The sequence below is a fragment of the Papilio polytes genome, unplaced genomic scaffold (assembly GCF_000836215.1).
Source record: "Papilio polytes unplaced genomic scaffold, Ppol_1.0 DF824024.1, whole genome shotgun sequence".
NCBI lineage: Eukaryota > Metazoa > Arthropoda > Insecta > Lepidoptera > Papilionidae > Papilio > Papilio polytes.
Window position 1 is genome coordinate 2,794,529 of NW_013525180.1, and position 19,858 is coordinate 2,814,386.

At 34.6% G+C, this 19,858-nt stretch overlaps 2 protein-coding genes and 1 long non-coding RNA gene across 4 annotated transcripts; 1 reads left to right on the top strand and 2 right to left on the bottom strand.

Annotated features, from left to right (window-relative positions):
- Positions 1 to 783: 783 nt before the first annotated feature.
- LOC106101204 lies at positions 784 to 6,277 on the bottom strand. Of its 2 annotated transcripts, XM_013280361.1 has the most exons (6): positions 6,159 to 6,276; positions 3,164 to 3,255; positions 2,970 to 3,073; positions 2,540 to 2,764; positions 1,704 to 2,247; positions 784 to 986 (listed from the first exon to the last, which is right to left on the bottom strand). In XM_013280361.1, exons 2-6 carry the CDS (start codon positions 3,246 to 3,248, stop codon positions 967 to 969), a joined length of 978 nt encoding a protein of 325 aa, XP_013135815.1. In that variant the 5' UTR covers positions 3,249 to 3,255; positions 6,159 to 6,276; the 3' UTR covers positions 784 to 966. The 2 variants fall into 2 exon arrangements, with proteins under 2 accessions (XP_013135815.1, XP_013135813.1); XM_013280359.1 differs by lacking the exons at positions 784 to 986; positions 1,704 to 2,247; positions 2,540 to 2,764; positions 2,970 to 3,073; positions 3,164 to 3,255 and adding an exon at positions 3,496 to 5,689 and having other exon boundaries at positions 6,159 to 6,277.
- A 227-nt stretch (positions 6,278 to 6,504) lies between these two features.
- LOC106101025 lies at positions 6,505 to 7,175 on the top strand. The gene is made up of 2 exons (XR_001225481.1): positions 6,505 to 6,753; positions 6,976 to 7,175. It is a non-coding gene; the product is annotated as an uncharacterized LOC106101025 (long non-coding RNA).
- Positions 7,176 to 7,727: 552 nt separating this feature from the next.
- On the bottom strand, positions 7,728 to 19,397 carry LOC106101189 (L-asparaginase 1-like). The gene is given in 14 exon segments (XM_013280337.1): positions 7,728 to 7,974; positions 8,351 to 8,408; positions 8,410 to 8,550; positions 9,441 to 9,570; positions 10,214 to 10,358; positions 11,024 to 11,080; positions 11,149 to 11,262; positions 12,127 to 12,281; positions 12,662 to 12,891; positions 13,221 to 13,345; positions 14,319 to 14,444; positions 14,915 to 15,027; positions 15,464 to 15,589; positions 18,929 to 19,397. Coding segments are annotated over 14 exon segments (1,956 nt in total). The 5' UTR covers positions 19,188 to 19,397; the 3' UTR covers positions 7,728 to 7,797.
- Positions 19,398 to 19,858: the final 461 nt, after the last annotated feature.

Here is a 19,858-nt window from a genome sequence, read left to right on the forward strand (position 1 = left end):
GATCACCGAAGATAATCACTTTTAATTCTTTCTCCGATGGAATTGGTGTACGTATTTCGTTGATTAAAAAACATTTTTCTATGTTTTTTTTTAATCGGACAATCAGATTATTACTTAAAAGAGAACTGTTGACAATGTTTTATGATATGTAGCATTTCTGTGTAAATTTAAATCTTTAAAGGAAAATAAATTTAAAAACTTTAAATACTTGTAAAAATGTACATTTTGAATTCTGCCATTTTTCTATTTAACCGACGATTTAAAAAAATTTTTTTAACTTTACGTATGTTCTACAAAATTTTACAAAAAGTAATTTATATGTTTTAGGTGAATTTAGATTTTTCGATTCCATTTTTAAAAATACCAATCAAAGAAAACGCTAACTTCCATCCAGACAATACTTTGGTAAGTGTAATTTTTTCAAAACTTTTTTTACTGAAATGACCTAAGTCTGCCGTCTATGGGATCTTAGTCTATTACAGAATCCCAAAATATATCTTCCTTTTCAGATCAGAAACAATAATTATTTTTCTTTTCAGGGTTTGCCTAAAATAAACTTCGACCCAAAATCACTAGCGTTTGGCGGCGCCCTCGTAATTGTAACCAGTTTACTTGCCTCGGTGTTCAGTAAGGGCATTACTGTACAAAATCATCGATATAACAGACGTAAGTTTTAATCGCATAGCCTTTACAGAAATATTCCACGAAAGTAAAAAAACCTTGGTTGGTATTAGAAATAATTTATTTATAAAAATATTAAATAAAACGCTCAATCGTCCAGTCCTTTATAAAATGTTAACATCGCAGCTAAATTTTGTCGAAACAAATGACTTAATTTTTTTGGTTAAAATAAAATAATATTATTCGAATTATTCGGAATGTTAAATTCATCTTAACCATTTAAAAGCCACTTTACGACCAAACAAGCCAATATTTGTGGACAAGAAACTTGAAGTCTTCTTTTGTTCACGGCATCCCAGGACATCCTGCATATACAAAAATATTTCAAACAAAGGACATCTTATAAGTATTTTATAGTGTGTCTAAATAATTTAGATTAGTTTGACAATTCACTTCAAATTTAGTAGGGATGTTGTGTAAAATCAGTCATGAATCTTATCGATTTTCGATTTTTATTCTTATAGAAGTTGGAATCGATAGATTCATATTTATAACTTATGGATTGAAAAAAAAAACACTGTTATCTCAAATTAATAATGACCATTACAAATAATGAGACTAAATAAATGTTTATTACTATTACAGCCGTACGTAATCGAATTGGATTTCGCTATTATTTCTGTCATCGCTAAATTCTCTACACTATAATCAATAATAGAATTGTCCTCTAAATTAGTTAATAAGAAAATAATAATTTAGTTGAGTTCGATAATTATTTAAGCCGAATATCGATAGTTCATAATTGTTCGCTGCGTGTTTGTTTCGTCACTACGATACCTGTCTATTAAGTACGCCTTTTGCCTTCATACAAATTGAATTCGATACTTCATATACGTCATTTATCAAACTAATCTAATTTATTTAGACAAACTATAAAATATACTCTAATAAGACAAATAAGTTGTCTTAACACGAATTTTCATGTAACATACATTGCATAAAGATTTGCTCTTTCAGTTTTTTGTTAAAAAATAAAAGGACCGAACATTTTTACTACAAACCAAATTAAAAACAAAACTTACTAGCACACGGTGTACAAATCTTTCTCAATTTCCTAGGACCGCAAACCCTCTTCGGCTTAATTGAGGTGAAGGATTTCTTATTGACTTTCGTAACCTCTACAATGCCGGCATCTTCTGGCAAATATTGGGTCTCAACATGAATTAGATTCTGACGCTTTCGTGGAGCCAAATCGAAACAACCAAAAGGCGGAGTATACTCTATATCCCAAGTAGCATTACTTGATAAAGAACTGAGAGATTCTTCTTTGCATATACAATCTGGTTCTTTAAACGCAGGACAACTTTCAATAACTTTATCTATAGCACTCAAATCGTTACAATATACGTCCATGTAAGCACATTTGCAAATATCCTCAGTTGCCTCGGCTAATGCTTTCCGTATATCAGCGTCTCTTTGCTTTTTTAGTTTCACCATTTTACGAGCTTCCACCTTAGCCTGTTCCTCTGGACTGCGCTTTTTTATAATCTTAAAGACCATTGGATCGCAGTCAACGTAGGGATCTTCATTAGGATCGATCTCAGTAAGGTCTTTTAACGGATTTACCTTGACAAAATAATTTTACTTAGAACAACCACATACAGTTCAATATTACTGAGTTATACTTTACAAATGCTTAACCTTTTCAAAGGCATTCATTTTTTAACAGAGAGCGGTAAACTGAATTTGCCAAAATAGGCAATCGACAACTGCCCATAAAAATTACAGAAAGGCGGAGGAGAAGCACAGAAAGAAGACATTAGCCATTTCTAGGCCTCCCCTCTGTTAAATCCTGATTTAAAGTAACGTTTCTTCAAGGGAAGATATAATCATATCGAAATAAGCTTAGGTTATTTACCTGTATAGTAAAGATATCTCCCTTTCTCTGTACTTTCAACGCTGGCTTGGGTTCAAGTGGCTCGTCGGGTTCCGAATCACCTCCCCCCATGTCGGCACCAGGTCTCTGCCCTTTCTTCTTTTTCTTTTTACTCTTATCCTTGTCTTGGCCACCTCGAGGGCATTTGAAAGTCATCATTTTAGCGATACTTTTGCCAATACCACCCGGCGTCCAGCCACGCCTAGGCTGGAAAATTATGTAAAGTGTCATTAAATGTTATTATAATTCGACTTTATAAAGGTTGAAATATGATAATGAACTAAGAAAATCTATCAATGCCGGATGACATGAGGCTTCATTATGTCAACAGATTAAAAAAATAAAAGAGTATCCCGTCAAACTAAGCTGATTGATTAGTTTAAACGGTCTTCATTACGTTATTCAAATTTACCTTAAGGCCGGGAATATCAGTTGCATTCCACAGCCAGCCCATCTCCGCAGGCACAGGGAGGCCGGGCTGGAACGGATTGCATGTCTTGTGGCCGATCAGGTTCCCTTTGAAAAAGACAATACGATTGAACGACCTGACGTCTAGAAGACACAGTTGAGTTACAGCTTTTAGATAAAAAAAAGTCAAGTAAATACCTGGATATTCATCTCCGAAAGAATAATTATATTTAGATGCATTCTTCTTCTTCTTCTTCTTCTCGTTTTCCTCATCCTCGCCCATTTCAGGTCTTAAAACAATCCATTATATAAATCATGCACTACACACTACAAGCCACAAGATACAGGACAATTTCCGTCGCAGGTTTTTCACACAGATCATTTGTTATGAAATTACAAAGTGCGGCCTTTTAACATTATTTAGTAGTCTCCAACACTACTTTTAACTACATTTGTACTATTGGGAGTTTTACATTCTTTATTCTGACTATACATTGGAGGACTTATGTTGTGTAAAACAAAAAACTCCAGAGGTGTTAAATATTTATTATAAGTTAAATGAACGTTACTTATTACATTAGGATTGTTAACAGAATATAAATATGACAGAGATCATTAGATGAACGCATTATAATTTTCTTCTTTAAATAGGAATAGAATAGGTGTTAAATTGACCAAGATTTACAACGCATGTAGATTACAAAATAAAATGTCAATGAATCATATCCGAAACTACTTTTTATCGTTGAACTTTTCTTGTATTGCCATCTTGTGGGCGCCGCAGCAGCCTTTCCCCATCAGAGCCATTAGCTGCTGCTCCTTATCGCAGCAACGTCTTTCAGTGTCCACGTCGAATTTATTAACACATCTATAGTCATGGTCTTTTTCATATTTCATATACTCCTGTAACGCTTTCTTTACCCTTTCATACTCTTTAGAACAGCAAACCTTACCAGCATCGCTATAACTAGGCGGTAGAGCTGGTAACGCCGCATTCTTGTACATCTTAGCGAAACCATCTGGAACGCTACACGGTCTTCCCATTACAGGACAGGGCCCAAGACTTATCGGAGGTAGCCCGTAAGGTAATGGCTCGGTTTCGTCTTCATCGTCCTCCTTCTGAGTCTCTTCTTCATGAATCTTTGTTACAGGACAATTATGCTTGTGCTTGTACAAAGGACAAAAAGGTTTGTGATTCTTCCTTGATGCGATTTCTGTCAATTTACTTAAGCATTCGCAATCAAATGTTCTGCATAACGGAGCCGGTTTTGGGGGATTACAAGAACAATCTTTCTCATCACGAACTACTACGCAATTGTAAACATTAATATAGCATTTGGAGTCATCAGTATCGACATTTTTCTCTTGCCCCTCTATTGTAATATCCTGATTTGCTAAACACTTTATATCTTCAGAATTACAAAATGTCTGCTCTTGAGAACAGGAACATCCACTTTTGTTGGTCGAATCAGATTTTAAATAGGGTTCCATAAGTGAGTTCTGTATAAACTCATCTCTTAATTGAGCACCGCCATTAAGGCCTTGAAATTTGACAGTACTAAATAGGAAATTGACTTGCGTTTTACTGCCTCTCGGAGTAACACCTGTGCCCATAAACTTTTTCTTTTTATCCTCACATGTTTCTCCTTCTTCAGTGACTCCCTTACATCCTTCGCATTCAACTTTAGGCGCAGCTTCCTTCTTTAGTGGACAAGTTTCCCTGTGCCAGCGATCATCTTTACAATCACACTTGCCACATATTTTCTTCGTCACATTGTCACCTTTATTACTAACCACACCTACTTTATTTTTATAACTATCCAGATTCCTAATATAGTTTTTAACTTTATGTGCTAAGGGGCAGTTAGTGTTACCACAAGGTCCACGTATATCTCCCATTCTAATCTTATCTATCGGATAAGGTCGTTTATCCTTTTCTCCGTGCTTACAAGTACTTTCTGGACCTAATTTGTCCATGCCACAGGTTGAGGCTTCTGTACAGATTTCTATTTTCGTGACAGCGTTCTTTATAATATCTGGGTCTTCCAGTGTTGTTGTCTCATAAAGACTACCTACCATACAGAAGTTAGGATTGTCGCCTTCGATTCGTTTACATTCGAACATACTCGGAGCTTTATTTGTTCTAAATACAAAGGAATCAGGATCTCTCATCGGCTGTTGGAATTCTGTTATTATACTATTACCTAATGCGCTAAGTCTGAGAATAAATGAGATTTCTCCCACTTGTTTGCAATGACATTCTGCCAGCAAACGCGCATTCTCTTTAATGGATAAAGGTTCATGAACCTTGCAAACATCAGCGGTTTCTTTCAGCATGTGGAAAAATTCTGTTTGCCAATACATAGTACCGACGCCAACAAATATATTAATTTCCGTATCATCATCGTTCCATACTTCTATTTCCAGTGGAAATTTACTAAGTATCACTAGTAACGTATCTGGGTATGATGGAAACAGATACGATTTACCCACTCTGATTGTTCTCGTCCATTTCTTTCTCCCTCTCTCATCAACGTCGATTACATCATCATCTTTGCCTTCGTTTATCGCCAGTTGTCCTTCTTTTATAATAAATTCCGCATTAGGTCCAAATTTGATTTTAACAATCAGTTTTTTATTGTTTGCGCTTTTTTCATCGTCATCGGATACAAAAATTGTGACTTTGTCAATGAACATCTCAAGCATATACAGTTGCTCCATGACCTGCCGAGTTCAATGGTTTTGTATCAGATTCAGACCTCTTCAAACATTTGAATCTTGACAATTTATAGGTTATAACTCAAAATCTGTGTTTGCTTCATAATTTAAACATATTACGAAACCAAAATAGTGATTTTCATTGCAGTTGTGCACTTTAAATTGATCTTTGAAAAATTTAATTATGAAACAAATATTTCTTAAAAAGTAAAATCAAGGTTATACTTCGAAATTACCTAGCCTCTTTCTCGCGGATGATAAAACACGTTACACGTATCAATGGAAATTAAATATGTTATCGTCAAACACGCGAATGAGACGATGTGTCCTTAACCGATATTTAGAATTTTGACCACATTTTTGGTAGAATTCTACCGTTTTCCTTGCCTCTTTAATGCGAAATCACAAAGAAAGAATGTTCTAAAGAGCGACGTTTTCATATGTTTGAGATTTATATATTTCAATAGATACTTACTGATTTATTATTTGCCGGTTGAATCGGATATTATCACTGAAATTTTATTTTGTAATCCTTAAAACGACTTTACGCCATGACTTTTATGTGACTGACAATTTTGTAACAGTTTTGTTATTCAAACATAGAACGTCATCGCCCACTCGATGGTCGTTTTCTTTCTTTTTTTTCAGTTTTAATTCTATTTAATGAATATAACACGATTAATGTAAAAATTATTCCCATGCCTTAAATACAATGTAAAGAATAATAATATTTCGACCGTTTTATTTTTATAAATAAAGAAAAAAAATAGGGTAAAAAGTAGCTGGCCGAATAGAATCAGGGTTGTTGCCACATAAAAAAATAGACATCACGACTCGTGTCACACAAAGGGCTCTAGATAGAGATCACAAAAATACATTTTTCGAACTATTCGTCTATATTATTTTAAACGGTTGTTGTTTTCAGGTGATGATTATTATTTGCCTGATGGATTTATGGACATTGCAAATATCATAATATCTAAGGGTCAAAGTTGTCCAGCTCGACTTGCGTGTTTGGCTGGTCGGACTACCAACATTAGAAATCTAAATACTTGGAAGAGAATTACCAGGTAAAATAGCTTTGTAAAACATTCCTCCAGGCTTGTTGTATTTTTAAATATACAGGAAACTGCATTTTAAAGTATTTTATAGACCATAGATTCTTATGTTTATCTCCCTTTTAACATTCCAATGGCGGTTATTGTGCGTCATTTTTATGATTTTTTTCAAACCCTAGTGAGTTTTAGAACTCTTTGAATCATTAAATTAAATAAATTGTACATTTATTCCAGAAACAAGTTACTATCGTCGATGTTCAACACCACTGCAGTCGAAGATGCATATAGAGTTGGCAGAACTGGAGGTCACTGCGAAAGCTTCAGACCTTGTCCAATAAATGAAAATCAGTTTACACAAATCATTGAAAATGTATGTTATAGAAATACTTCATCGTCGAATGTTCACCCTTAATAAATTAACAATTTAATTTTAAGAGATTTTTTAATCCGCCTTGTCCTGTTAGGTAAAATATAGTCTATGTGTCAATGAGAGTGCAGTTTTTTAATCTGTGCCGGTTTTAGTATTACCGGCGCGCTAGCCGATTTCTACGGTGCCCCCTAAATGCAATACAAGTCTATACGAAAAAATTTCACTTTGTGTGTCGATGGCGCCCTTTTATAAGTTTATTGCACCGTTTTATGACTTTGTGGCGCCCTTTTATGTGTTTGTGGCGCCCTTTTATGAGGTTGAGCCGCCCTTTTATGTGTTTATGGCGCCCTTTTATGAGGTTGTGGCGCCCTTTTGTTTGTGGCGCTCCTTTCTGTTCGACGCCCTGAGCGATCGCCCTACTGTAACGCCGATAGTTTCTGAAGGTAATTTTTTTAAATACAAAACACATAATCTTATCTTTACAATATTGCGCGAAGAAGTCGCAGGCAAAAGCTAGTATACAATAGTATGAAGTCTATTGCAAAACTTAACTTTTACCTTTGAAAGTCTGACAATGTAAAATAAAACAACTGAATTCCACAAAAAATATTATATATTCTTACAATAAAACAGATTCTAAAAAAAATATTAAATACAATTTCAAACAAAAACATTATTACTAAAGTTCATTCTGTATGTAACACGGAGAGTACTGCTCTATTGCTTAGAGTTCTTTTAATTTTCTCGTGGCCCAACTTCTCGGCGTAAGCGAGCGCGGTGTAGCCCAACACGTCTGTCGAATCCGTCCTCACGTTGTTGCCGATCAAATATTGTACCACACCTTCTTGATTACAAAGTACCGCCTAAAACATAAAAGATAGCACAAGGTATGAAGATTACTTTACTTTGTAATTCTTTCTTCCGCTTTCAGTCATTCACTACTCATCTCGTAGTCATTCATAATTCAAGTAATGTCATCTCTAAATATCATTTATCACGTAATCTCATCCACCATTGATCGCGTAATGTCATTCACCATTCATCATGTAATATCATTCACCATTCATCACATAATCTGTGGCCATTCAAATATTCATGTATAGTCATTCATCATTCATCGCGTTGTCATTCACAATTCCACTAATGACATTCATCATTGACCACATCATTTCACTCACCATTAACATAATATTTGTCACGTTATCTCATTCACCATTCACGTAACCATCAACCACTCACCTGATGCAACGGCGTCTGCTTCAACTCATCACAACCACCGAGATTGGCTCCCGCCATCCCCGCTCCGCGCCGCCAGCGACAGCAGCGCCATCACCACGTTAGAATCGGCGGTGGTGAGGTGCGCTCCGCACTGCAGCAGCAGTTTGATCACCGACTCCTCGTCGTGCTTCACCGCCGTCAGGAGTGGGGACTCCCCGCATCTTCGACCAGGAAAGTTCGACCGATTAATCTTGATACGTAATCGATAAATGTGAGATATTTATTGAGAATTTTGTTTGACCGGTTTTAAATAATGGTGGTAGTCTTTTTTACAAATGTTCATCCGAATTGAAGATACTTAGTAATAAACCTCAATTCAAATCCAAATCGCGTTTATAATAGTACGAATGGATATTATACCTTAGAAGAGCCGATAGTATGTCTCTGAATTTAATCTTAAAGTTATATTATACTAGCTTTTGCCCGAGACTGCGTCCGCGTATATGGTAATTAAAAATAAACAAAAGTTAGTAGCCTATATGTTCTTCCAAACTATCCTCTACATCTATACCAAATTTCATCTAAATCTGTTCAGCCGTTAAATCTACAAACTCTAACAAACATCCATCCATCTAAACTTTCGCATTTATAATATCAGTATGATAGTATCAAAGCATAAAATAAGTTTATTCCGTTTCGCAAGAAATTAGTTATTTCGCTCAATACTTCGTCTGCGGGGAATTTGAAAAAAGTCTAGTAATTATAGCCTATTTAAATTAGTCATAATGTAGCTTTTAAATAGTAAAAGAATTTTTGAAATCGGACCAGTAGTTTTTAAGATTATTGGATACAAACAAAAATACAAATATTTTCTCCATATAACAGTAAAAGTAAAGCATGTGAAATAACATTTCTGTAAGCTTAAGGAACTGTCCCACGAAACTGTAAATTGTCTGATAATCCAACGAGTAAAATATGTGATGGAAATATCGGATACTGTTCCCTTATCTGACAGTGACGTCATTCTTAAGCTATCTGAGCCTCTATCAGTCAGTGGTGGGACAGGCCCTTAAACTAATATAACAGCTCAGACACGTAACAAATTCCTTACCTAGTTTTCATATGAACACTGGCTCCATTCTTGAGGAGGTATTCAATAATTTCAATGTTTCCTTTAATAACTGCTTGATGTAAGGCGCTCTTACCATCAGAGTCTTGCACGTTTACATCAGCACCCATATCTAAAATATATAACTACTGGATTACCACATCATCATCTCCCCTGCCTTATCCTACCCCCGTAGGTCGGCGCACCAGGTTTTCGTCCTCCAAAGCACTCTATCATCCGTCATCTCAGTCATCACTCCCTTCTTGATCATGTCACCTTTCACGCAGTCCATTCATCTCTTTCTAGGTCTACCTCTACCGATGTCCCCCTCCACATTCATAACTAACATCCGTCTTGTTACATGCGATTCATCCCTTCTCATAACATGCCCATACCACTCTAATCTTTTACTCCTTATTTTCTCAATTACCACACAAAATAAATTTAAACACTGTTTAAAGATATTTTAACTCTAGCCGCTGTTATAATGCCCGGTATACACTAATTTCTGACAGCGTTCAATATGACATGACATATTGAACATGTAATTTTTTATAGTGGCAACACTTTTCAATTCCTTCCAACATGTTGCTTCTTGTCTAAAATAAAATTGTGACTGTATCTAACATTTCATGGTATTATATTACATTAACAGAAATAAATATCTAACATATAAAACTCTTTCATTTAATAAACAGTTTATATGTAAATATGTAGATATCAGTAAGAGAGAACAGCTGTAGAAGATGTATAATTTTTCAAAAATCTTTACTTACCTAGCATCTTCTTAACTCCTCGGAAGTCATTATGATCTATAGCATAGAAGAGAAGAGCGGTAAACACCTTCTCTGTTACTTCAACTAATTTCCTTGGACATGTTATATTTAGACTGCTAGCTATTGCATCTATTAAGGTATGGTCCTACAAAAGAAACATTTTGAAATACAATACTAAAAAAAAATATTTGAAGGTTTTATTAATAGCCGTCGTCCGCAAACTTCGCAGGATACTCTGTTTGCATCTACCTTTAACCAGCTACCTTCCAGTCAAAGTCCCATCCAACTCAGTCCACCCGTTCCAGAGATAGCGGTGGCCATTTTGACAGCATGGATTAAAAAAATAAAGCCTATAATATGCTCGTCCATATCAGCTAACCTACAGAGGCCCGTTAAAATCAGGCCAGTCGTTTCTGTAATTATCCGAAAGAAACGCGACTTGCGGACATGCAGACTAAAAAAAAATCGATTTTCGTTATCAGCATCGCATTTGCGATGTATGAATGCGATGTATTTACATCATCTTCCCGAAATCTGGATTTTTTTCTTTTGATATTACAAACAGACACTCCAATCTTACTAAAATTATCTTGCTTCTTACTAATGTTATAAATGTAAAAGTTTGGATGGATGGATGTTAGAGTTTGTAGCCTAAACAGCTGAACGGATCTCGATGAAATTTGGTATAGATGTAAATGATAGCCTGGAAGAATGCATAGGCTACTTTCTTTCTTTTTAATTCCACGCGAACGGAATCACGGGAGAATGCTGGTATTATATGTATAGATACAAAAAAAAGATATAGGTTACCTCAATAGCTATGGTCGATGTATTTGTCAACTCTCCTCTTATATTCCTAGACATAAGCTGTAACAAACACATCATTTTATATGCAAAACTAAACCTTATTAGAATACAATACAGTGCAAAATCACCTCCGTCTTCTTTTGTAGCGTGAGGTCAGTTTTCGACAGAATATAGGACAGTTTCGTCAATGCAGCTTCGGGAGTCATATCGTAACCTGACACGACACCACATTCTGATATCATCTGTAAGTACATAGGAATAGAGTTGTAATTTAAATGCACTATTATGATAGAGAGATATTTGTAAAAACTGGATTGAACTGGTTTCATTCGCTCTCTTTCGGATTGAATAAATGCAAATGGTAAATGCTATAATATTTATATAATGATTAGCTTTCGCCCGCGACTCCGTCCGTGTGGAATTAAAAAAATACTAAGTAGCCTATGTGTTCTTCTAGACTATCCTCTACGTCTATGCCAAATTTTATCCAAATCCGTTCAGCCGTTTATGCTACAAACTCTAACAAACATCCATCCATCTAAACTTTCGCATTTATAATATTAGTATGAAGTATGATAATAAATGGTAATCTGTACTATCATACTATTATAAATGCGAAAGTTTAGGTGGATGAATGTTAGAGTTTGCAGTCTAAACGGCTTAACGGATCTCGACGAAATTTGGTATAGACGTAGAGGATAGTTTGAAAGAACACATCGGCCACCCACTTTTGTTTTTTTTTTAATTTTACGCGGTCGTTATCTCGGAAATATTATAACCTAACAATATTGTAAAAAAGTAATATTTGCATTTATATATATCTTGGAATAATTTAAAAAACTACTAGGGTAATGTCACAAATTGTTCCACCAATAATCTACGTTATCAGTGAGGTAAGACTTTATATATACTCGTATTTTTTTAATTCTTCGCGGACGAAGTCACATGCAACAGCTGGTAAATTCATAAAATAACTGTATTTCATACTTTTGTAAATTTTATTTAAGGCAGTTTATATGATTTAACCGGGCAGATAAGAAATGGGCAACATTTACGATTTGCCGGAGACCTGATGAATGATGAATGATGAATGGTGAATGACTCACTCTTCCAGTCTCATACAGAGACGAGACACCGCCAGTATTGCACTGCGTGATATTAACAACAATAACGCCTCTGTTCACCGCTTCTTTAATTTCTTCTAGAACATCCTTTCTGTTCGATGGTATATTACCAGCGCCATAACTCTCCAATACCACACCTAGGAATATTGAATAATCATATACTAATAATCTTTTTTTCCTAATGATTCTTAGGTCCACTACAGACGCTAAGTTCTGTGTAGACAAAGTTTTAACTGTCAGTTAACCTCTAAATTTAAGTTAAACGGTTAAAATTGTCAGAACTGAGCTGATATAGTCTTTACAAATTAATAGTAACCAAGTTAAATAATGACTTAGCACAAGATTTCAAAAATAAATAATTTAACATGAATAGGAAACAAAACTCCAAAATTATGTTATACTTAAGGTAATTATTTGCTATTGGACGCTCAAAATAATAAGGGAAACAATAAAATTACTAAACATTAAGATCTTTGTTTAACCGCCTCTAGTACTTCAGCAAATATTACTTACTTACCCTCAATAGGAGGCTGACAAAATGCCTTAATAACTGATGCATTAATGCTCGGGAATATCCTTAATAATCCCACATTCTTGGACATCTTAGCGTGCAATTGAAATTTGTCGATAACATTTGGCTTGAAGATCAACTTCTTGTTGACCACGAAATTTATACCCACTTCTACTAGCGGTGGGCAGTTCGGGGAGTCGAAAGCGTAGAAATTATTTACCGATATCTTACGCGTTCTGGAAAGAAAATGTTTATCACCAGTTTATAGTTTGTAGTTTCTAGTTTGCCTGTAGCATTGTAGTTTGTACTTTGCCAATAGTGTTGTAGTTTGTAGTTTGCCTGTAGCATTGTAGTTTGTAGTTTGCCTGTAGTTTTGTAGTTTGTTTGAGCAAATGGTATCGTAAATTAGTTACAGCGTCTTTTCCAACTAATTGCTAAGGCAAACTACGAATAGGCAGAGTTCACAAATTATTAAAAGTATATTTTTTTTAAGTTAATACTTTTAATTTGTATTGAAATGACTATGTTATTCATGTATAAACAATTAGATACATTTTGTACATACCTATTTCCCCTAAAGAGTTTACTGCCAAAGAATATAGTAACTTCGGGGATATGCAAGGTTCCTGCAATCATGAGAGATGACACGAAATTGTCGGCGCCATCGCTACGAGGCTCAAATATTGGGATCTACAAAACCATCAAGAGTATTATTTGTATACTTATACTAATCTATCTATACTATTATAATAAAGCGTAAATACACACTTCTTTGTTGCCTAAGATGTCAGCAATTAAAGCATATTTTTGTTTAATTCTTTATTTAATAAAAAGCCCTACACTTGCGTCACGCTTTAGGCTATATATTTTAACGCCATTAAACTTAGGGGGTAAATATTTTCGATAAAAACCCTATTGTGGGAATGAAACCATGAGTTGCTGCCAACATCAAGAAAGCAAGGTTGTCATCTTGTCATGTCATTTTGACATTTGTTATAAATTAACAAATGTAAACAATAAAATAAGATTTTTATAATTTCATGGGGATGAAGTCGCACGGGGACAGCTAGTATATCCATAAATAATTCCTATTCTCCATGAATTAGGGTAGACAACATTTACAATTGCAGATGTCTGACCAGCGGTCGCTTCGCCTGTTTTCTAAATTCTGATGGCTGCTCCTGTTCCCTTGTTTACCACCTTATAAATACAATCCCATAATGAAATGTCCCGATGGAGAGAACAGCAGTAAGTCCTATTCCGTTAAGACAATGATTGTCTAGAATTAGGTAGACTTATCGATAAAAATTAGATAGTATTTTAACTTTCGTATTTGCTGTCGACAAAAACATCTACGTAGGCAGACGGTGTTAGTTAACTTTAGGTAGGGTAACTATATATGCAAAGTTTAGATTGATGGTAGAATTTGTAGCCTTTAGGCCTTTAGCAGTTTACTGCTGAACGGATCTTAATGTAATTTGGCATATTAAAGCATCGGGAAGAAGGGAGTGGATTCAGATATGACGGCTGATAGAGATGTATGAAAGAGCAGCACATACTGTGCCGACCCTCCGAAAGGGATAAGGGCAAATGGATGATAAAAGCAAAAAACAAATAGGCTACATATTTTAAAAAGCTGGTACAATATAATAAACGAATTTACCTGAGATCCAGTTAGTACCACGCATTTGCCAATGTTCTCAAACATGAAGGAGAGAGCAGAGGCCGTATACGACAAAGTGTCCGTGCCCTGAAGTACTACGAACCCATCGAACATTGAGTAGTTTTTCTATGAAAAAAGATATTATTTTCCAAAGAGCTTCAAATTACTAGAGAAGGCATAGTTGACTTTATTTGACACGTTTTTCACCACTAACACTATCATTGATAGAAACCACATGTCAATATAATTTTATTTAAATTAATTGCCAATAAGTGTCATTACTTAAATATAAATTGGAACACTAGTTTATTTTATAACGAAAGATAGATTTACTATAATTTTGTAGTTTTATTACATGTCAAAATACACGAGGTGGCACTAAACTTGACAACTGATTAGTACCTTTCAGAGAAAGCACCAATGTAATTTTACTTTTCCTGTCTACCATATTAAATGTCTGTTATTTTTATAACACAAGTTCATTTTAAAATCAACCGGTGGACCATCGGTATTCTTTCATTGAACATGTCCAATTGTGATCAATCAAAATAATATCTTGTTTAAATTATTAAACATACATATAGAGTACAAATTACCATTATATCTTGAGCTATTCGTATCCATTCCGCCTCAGTCATGTTAGAAGAATCCAATAATTCTTCATACTCCATTATTTTGTACATCACTTTTAAACAAGAATCCTTAGCATCTATAATATTTAAAAACATTATATCTCATCGTGAAAACCATAGATCTCTCTGTTATACCTAGGGCTACCACCTCTTCGGTTTTCGTTTTCTTCGTTCATCACCTCCCCTCCCTTATCATACTCCCACAGGGCGCACCGGGTTTTCGTCTTTCAAAACTCTATCTCAGTCATCACTCCCTTCTTCGTCATGTCACCTTTCACGCAATCCCATCTCTTTCTAGGTCTACCTCTACCGGTGTCCCACACTCATAACGTCGTTCTTGTTACATGCAATTCATATCTGCGCATATCATGCCCATAGCATTTTACTCCTTAATTTCTCTACCTTCGTTGTTTACTTAATTGTACTGATTGACTTTATTGGCACCAAATTTAAGTCTATATTGACTAAAAGGTGGTAGCCCTATTACAAGACAATTGTATTTTCTTTACAAACCTGGTAACACCAAAAAGCTGGTGTCGTAATTATTCTCCGATAGTTTTTGCTTCCATGAGGCATTATCGTGTAATTGTGGATACGTCCTAATCAGATTTTCGAAAGCACCTTTTTGCGGTACCAATACTGGAACCAAATGATAATTAAAAAATTTAATAAAGAAACAAAGCCGACTTCCAAACGAAACACTAAAAGGTAATGACATATTTATTGGAGTTACTTAAACCTAATAACATGGAATAGTGTATTTTTAAACAGGATAATAAAATTGAATTTTTCTGCGTGTTTGTAAGCCACTATCCTAATGGTTTGGGGTACGGACTACCGATCTTAAGGTCGAGGGTTCGAATCTCGACATTCGACTACTGTCTTGAACCATATCCTAGCACAAGCCTAGAGCTTAGTTGGAATGGTTAAAGGAAATATTAGTTCAACAAAAATCTACTATTATTCTATAAAATAAAAATAAAATAATCGCATATTAGTTTCAAGCAGACTGTTTTCTTTCTTTCCATTGTAAGAGTCATAAGAACGAATGACGGAATGAACGTATGAATGACTTATCTCGTATCAAATCAAAGCTATTGTTTCCCTTATTTATAATCTACGCTCCACCGAGCAAGGAGCGTGCAATGTTATCAAAAACGCATTATAAAATTGCATTCGCGCTTGTCAATTTTATTTATATTCACTAGTAAATTGTGCATTTCCTTCGATCCGGTACTTTCCCTAGATATCATTTGAATTACTAGTTTTTGCGACTCCGTTCGCGTGGAATAAAATAAAACAAATTGTATAGTGTGGCCTAAGTGTTCCTTCAGACTATCCTCTACTTCTATGCCTAATTTTAGGCTACAAACTCTGACAAATATCTATCCATCCATCTAAACTTTCGCATTTATAGTATTAACTAGCTGTTCCCGTGTGGCTTCATCGGCATATAATAATTTTATTTTATTGTTTACATTTGACAAATTAGCAAATAGCAAATATCAAAATGACATAACATGACAAATCTCGGCAATTTTGATTCCTTGATGTTAGCAACAACTTATGGTCTCTTTCCCACATTAGGGTTTTCATCCTTTTGGATGTTGGATTTTGAATAAAGCCTAAAGCATGACGTAAGTGTAGGGCTTTTGATAAAAAAATGGTTATTTAAAATATGCTGTAATTTCTAACATCTTAGGCAACAATGAAGTGTGTTTACGCTTTATTATATTAGTTTTAGTAAGAAGTAAGATATTAAACGAAGAATTTGACAACGTAACTGTTAACATTGCTTTGCTTTTGAACCGATGTACTCGTATTCTTAAATTTCAGTATTTTTTAAATTCTCTGTATATCTGGCCATCATCACAATGCTTATTATAATCTTTTATTTAATTATATTTTTTTCCTACTTAATAACTACGTCATGTTTGTTTTTCTTTTGTTATTTCTGATTATGTTGTGTCGTTAGGGGTTAAATTTTATATTATTATTTTTTTTTGTATTTTATATTATTATAAAACCAGTTTCTTTGATTTTCGTTTTGTTCCTATAGCTATTATGGTACAACATCTATCATCATCATCATCTCCCCTGCCTTATCCTACTCCCGTAGGGTCGGCGCACCGGGTTTTCGTCCTCCAAAGCATTCTATCATCCGTCATCTCAGTCATCACTCCCTTCTTGATCATGTCACCTTTCACGCAATCCATCCATCTCTTTCTAGGTCTACCTCTACCGATTTACCCCTCCACATTCATAACTAACATCCTTCTTGTTACATGCGATTCATCCCTTCTCATAACATGCCCATACCACTCTAACCTTTTACTCCTTATTTTCTCAACCACTGGGGCTACTCTCAGACTTCCTCTAATATACTCATTTCGTATGGTACAACATCTATACATGTTATAAAACTGGAGTGTTTGTTTGTGATATCAATAGAATAATACTAGATTTTAGGAAGATGACGTATTTGCGTTGCTGATAACGAAAATCGCATTTAAAAAAGTTTTTGTCTGTCTATACTCAAGTCGCGTATGTTCCGGGTAATCTCCGAAACGGCTAAGACGATTTCGAACTGACTTTCTCTGAAGTAGCAGACGGCATATAGGCTTCTTTTTTATCTTATTACTAGCTTTCGCCCGCGACTCCATTTTCGCGGAATTAAAAAAGAAACAAATAGGAGTAGCCTATGTGTTCTTCCAGACGATCCTCTACATCTATGCCAAATTTCATCGGAAACCGTTCAGTAGTTTTGGCTATAAACTCTAACAAACATCCATCCATCTATACTTTTTGTATTTATAATATTAGTATGATGATTATATACCGTAGGACTCTGTTTTTAAGGTCGTAGATTAGTACTGATATACGTGATCGAGTATGTACAGAGTAAACAATAAACAGAGGCGTTGTCTCATACAAACATACGTCATGTATTTACATCAGTTAGGTCAGTCACGATAATCTATTACCGGATTATCGTAACACGAGCACGACGTAATTAGTCTGTACACAATGGTACGCTGTGCAATTTCATTAAAATTTCACTAGATAAAAGTAATTTACGTTATTGCGTGCGGATTTAAAATTTCGTGATATTTAGGAATAAATCGAATTTACAAAAATATACTCTTTTAAATATGAATCTTATACCATTTAGTTATAAGACTGTATTTTGCTAATCCATGAAAAATCCAAAACTTTTGTTTCGTTTTTTTCCATTGAGAATGAAAGAGATGACTGTACATTTTTGTAAAACATTTTGTGCGGGAAATGTTAAATGAAAAAAAACTACATAAGCTAATTTACGAATACAGAATGTATATAATCGCGCCAATTGAAAACTCGTAATCTGCCTACCCCTCTGTGTTAAGATGCGTTTATGTTGTTTCTGAATGAAATATACAACAACATAGTTTAATCATGAACGATAATGAATGACGCAAGACAGGGCATTCGTTCCATAATACTCTTTATTGATACAACTTGTTTTACACGTGTTTGAGGCGATGTGAGTGCTCGTGAGTTATTTTAAAATCTTGTTTTAAATATTAAAATGAATTATTTAGATTAGCTAAATATATATTTAGCTGGTGAGGCGAAGTATTTAAAATGTCAAGTGTATAATCTTACTAATATTATAAATGCGAAAGTTTGGATGGATGGATGTTAGAGTTTGTAACCTAAACGGCTGAAACTCGATAAAATTTGGCACAGACGTAGAGGATAGCCTGGAAGAACACATAGACTACTCACGTTTGGTTTTTTTAATTTCACGCGGACGGAGTCTCGGGCGACAGCTAGTTGTTATATATTTTGTTAAAATAAGCCTATCATTACTTAACGAGGTAAACTTCTTAGAAATAAATTAAAAATAAGCCAAGTTTAATATTCTTGTTTGTGTCAATTGATCTAACAATATTTATTTATGTTTTTTATTTAATGAGTAAAATATGAAATACTTACCTCCTTTAGCATTTTTTACCATACCAATAGTACCGCCTGTATAAATAACCAGTACCCTTCTCTCCATCAAGTTCAAACTTTGTACAGAACTCATGTTACTAAGTTCAACAAAACTTCGAGATTTCTTAAATTTCCCGCTAACTTTCACATCACCAACATACTCCGTCGAGTCGAATTCATATTTGGTGCTGTTTTTCAAAATAAAATGTCCCAATGAACTGTCAACGTTGTTGCATTCCGAAATGCCGTTTGCTTCCATTTCTATTTTGATATAAACGTCAAAAGTCAAAATTATGTCAAAAATTGATGGAAAATATCTCTGGTCAAGTGAAAAAGATTTTTTTAAATTATTTTTTTAATCTGTCGCAGCGAGACGCAAGCGCGGGCTCGACATTGAACCGCAGACTGAAGCGATACGCGAGATTTAGACTGAACTCTCACATAGGGAAGCCCGCCTATAGATGTTATAAATGACGCAGACTGGACGGAATAAAAATATGCAAATATGTCTCGTTATGAATATAAATGTAAAATTAGTAATATAAGTTACCCGAATTAATTTTTATTTTGTTTTTAGCAAAAATCAAATGGCGTATTCAAATCCGCGACTTTCGTTTACTTACTACTCTTGTACGAGAGCTAATAACGTTGTTAAATTACGATACAAACACATAATAATTCCATATAACACTTTTTTTTATTAATTTCAAACAATTCTATAACATTTATTCTCTACATTTTACAAATAAATATAGAATATCTCCTGAAGTGCACCTTTGCTCACAACGAAATGGACAGACTATTATTATTGAACATATTGACAGTTTCAATGTATTTTATTATTAACTGGAACTATTACTTCCAATGACCAACATAATATCTTACATTCAACACATTTTATTATCAATGAAAAAAAAATCCCGATAGCGG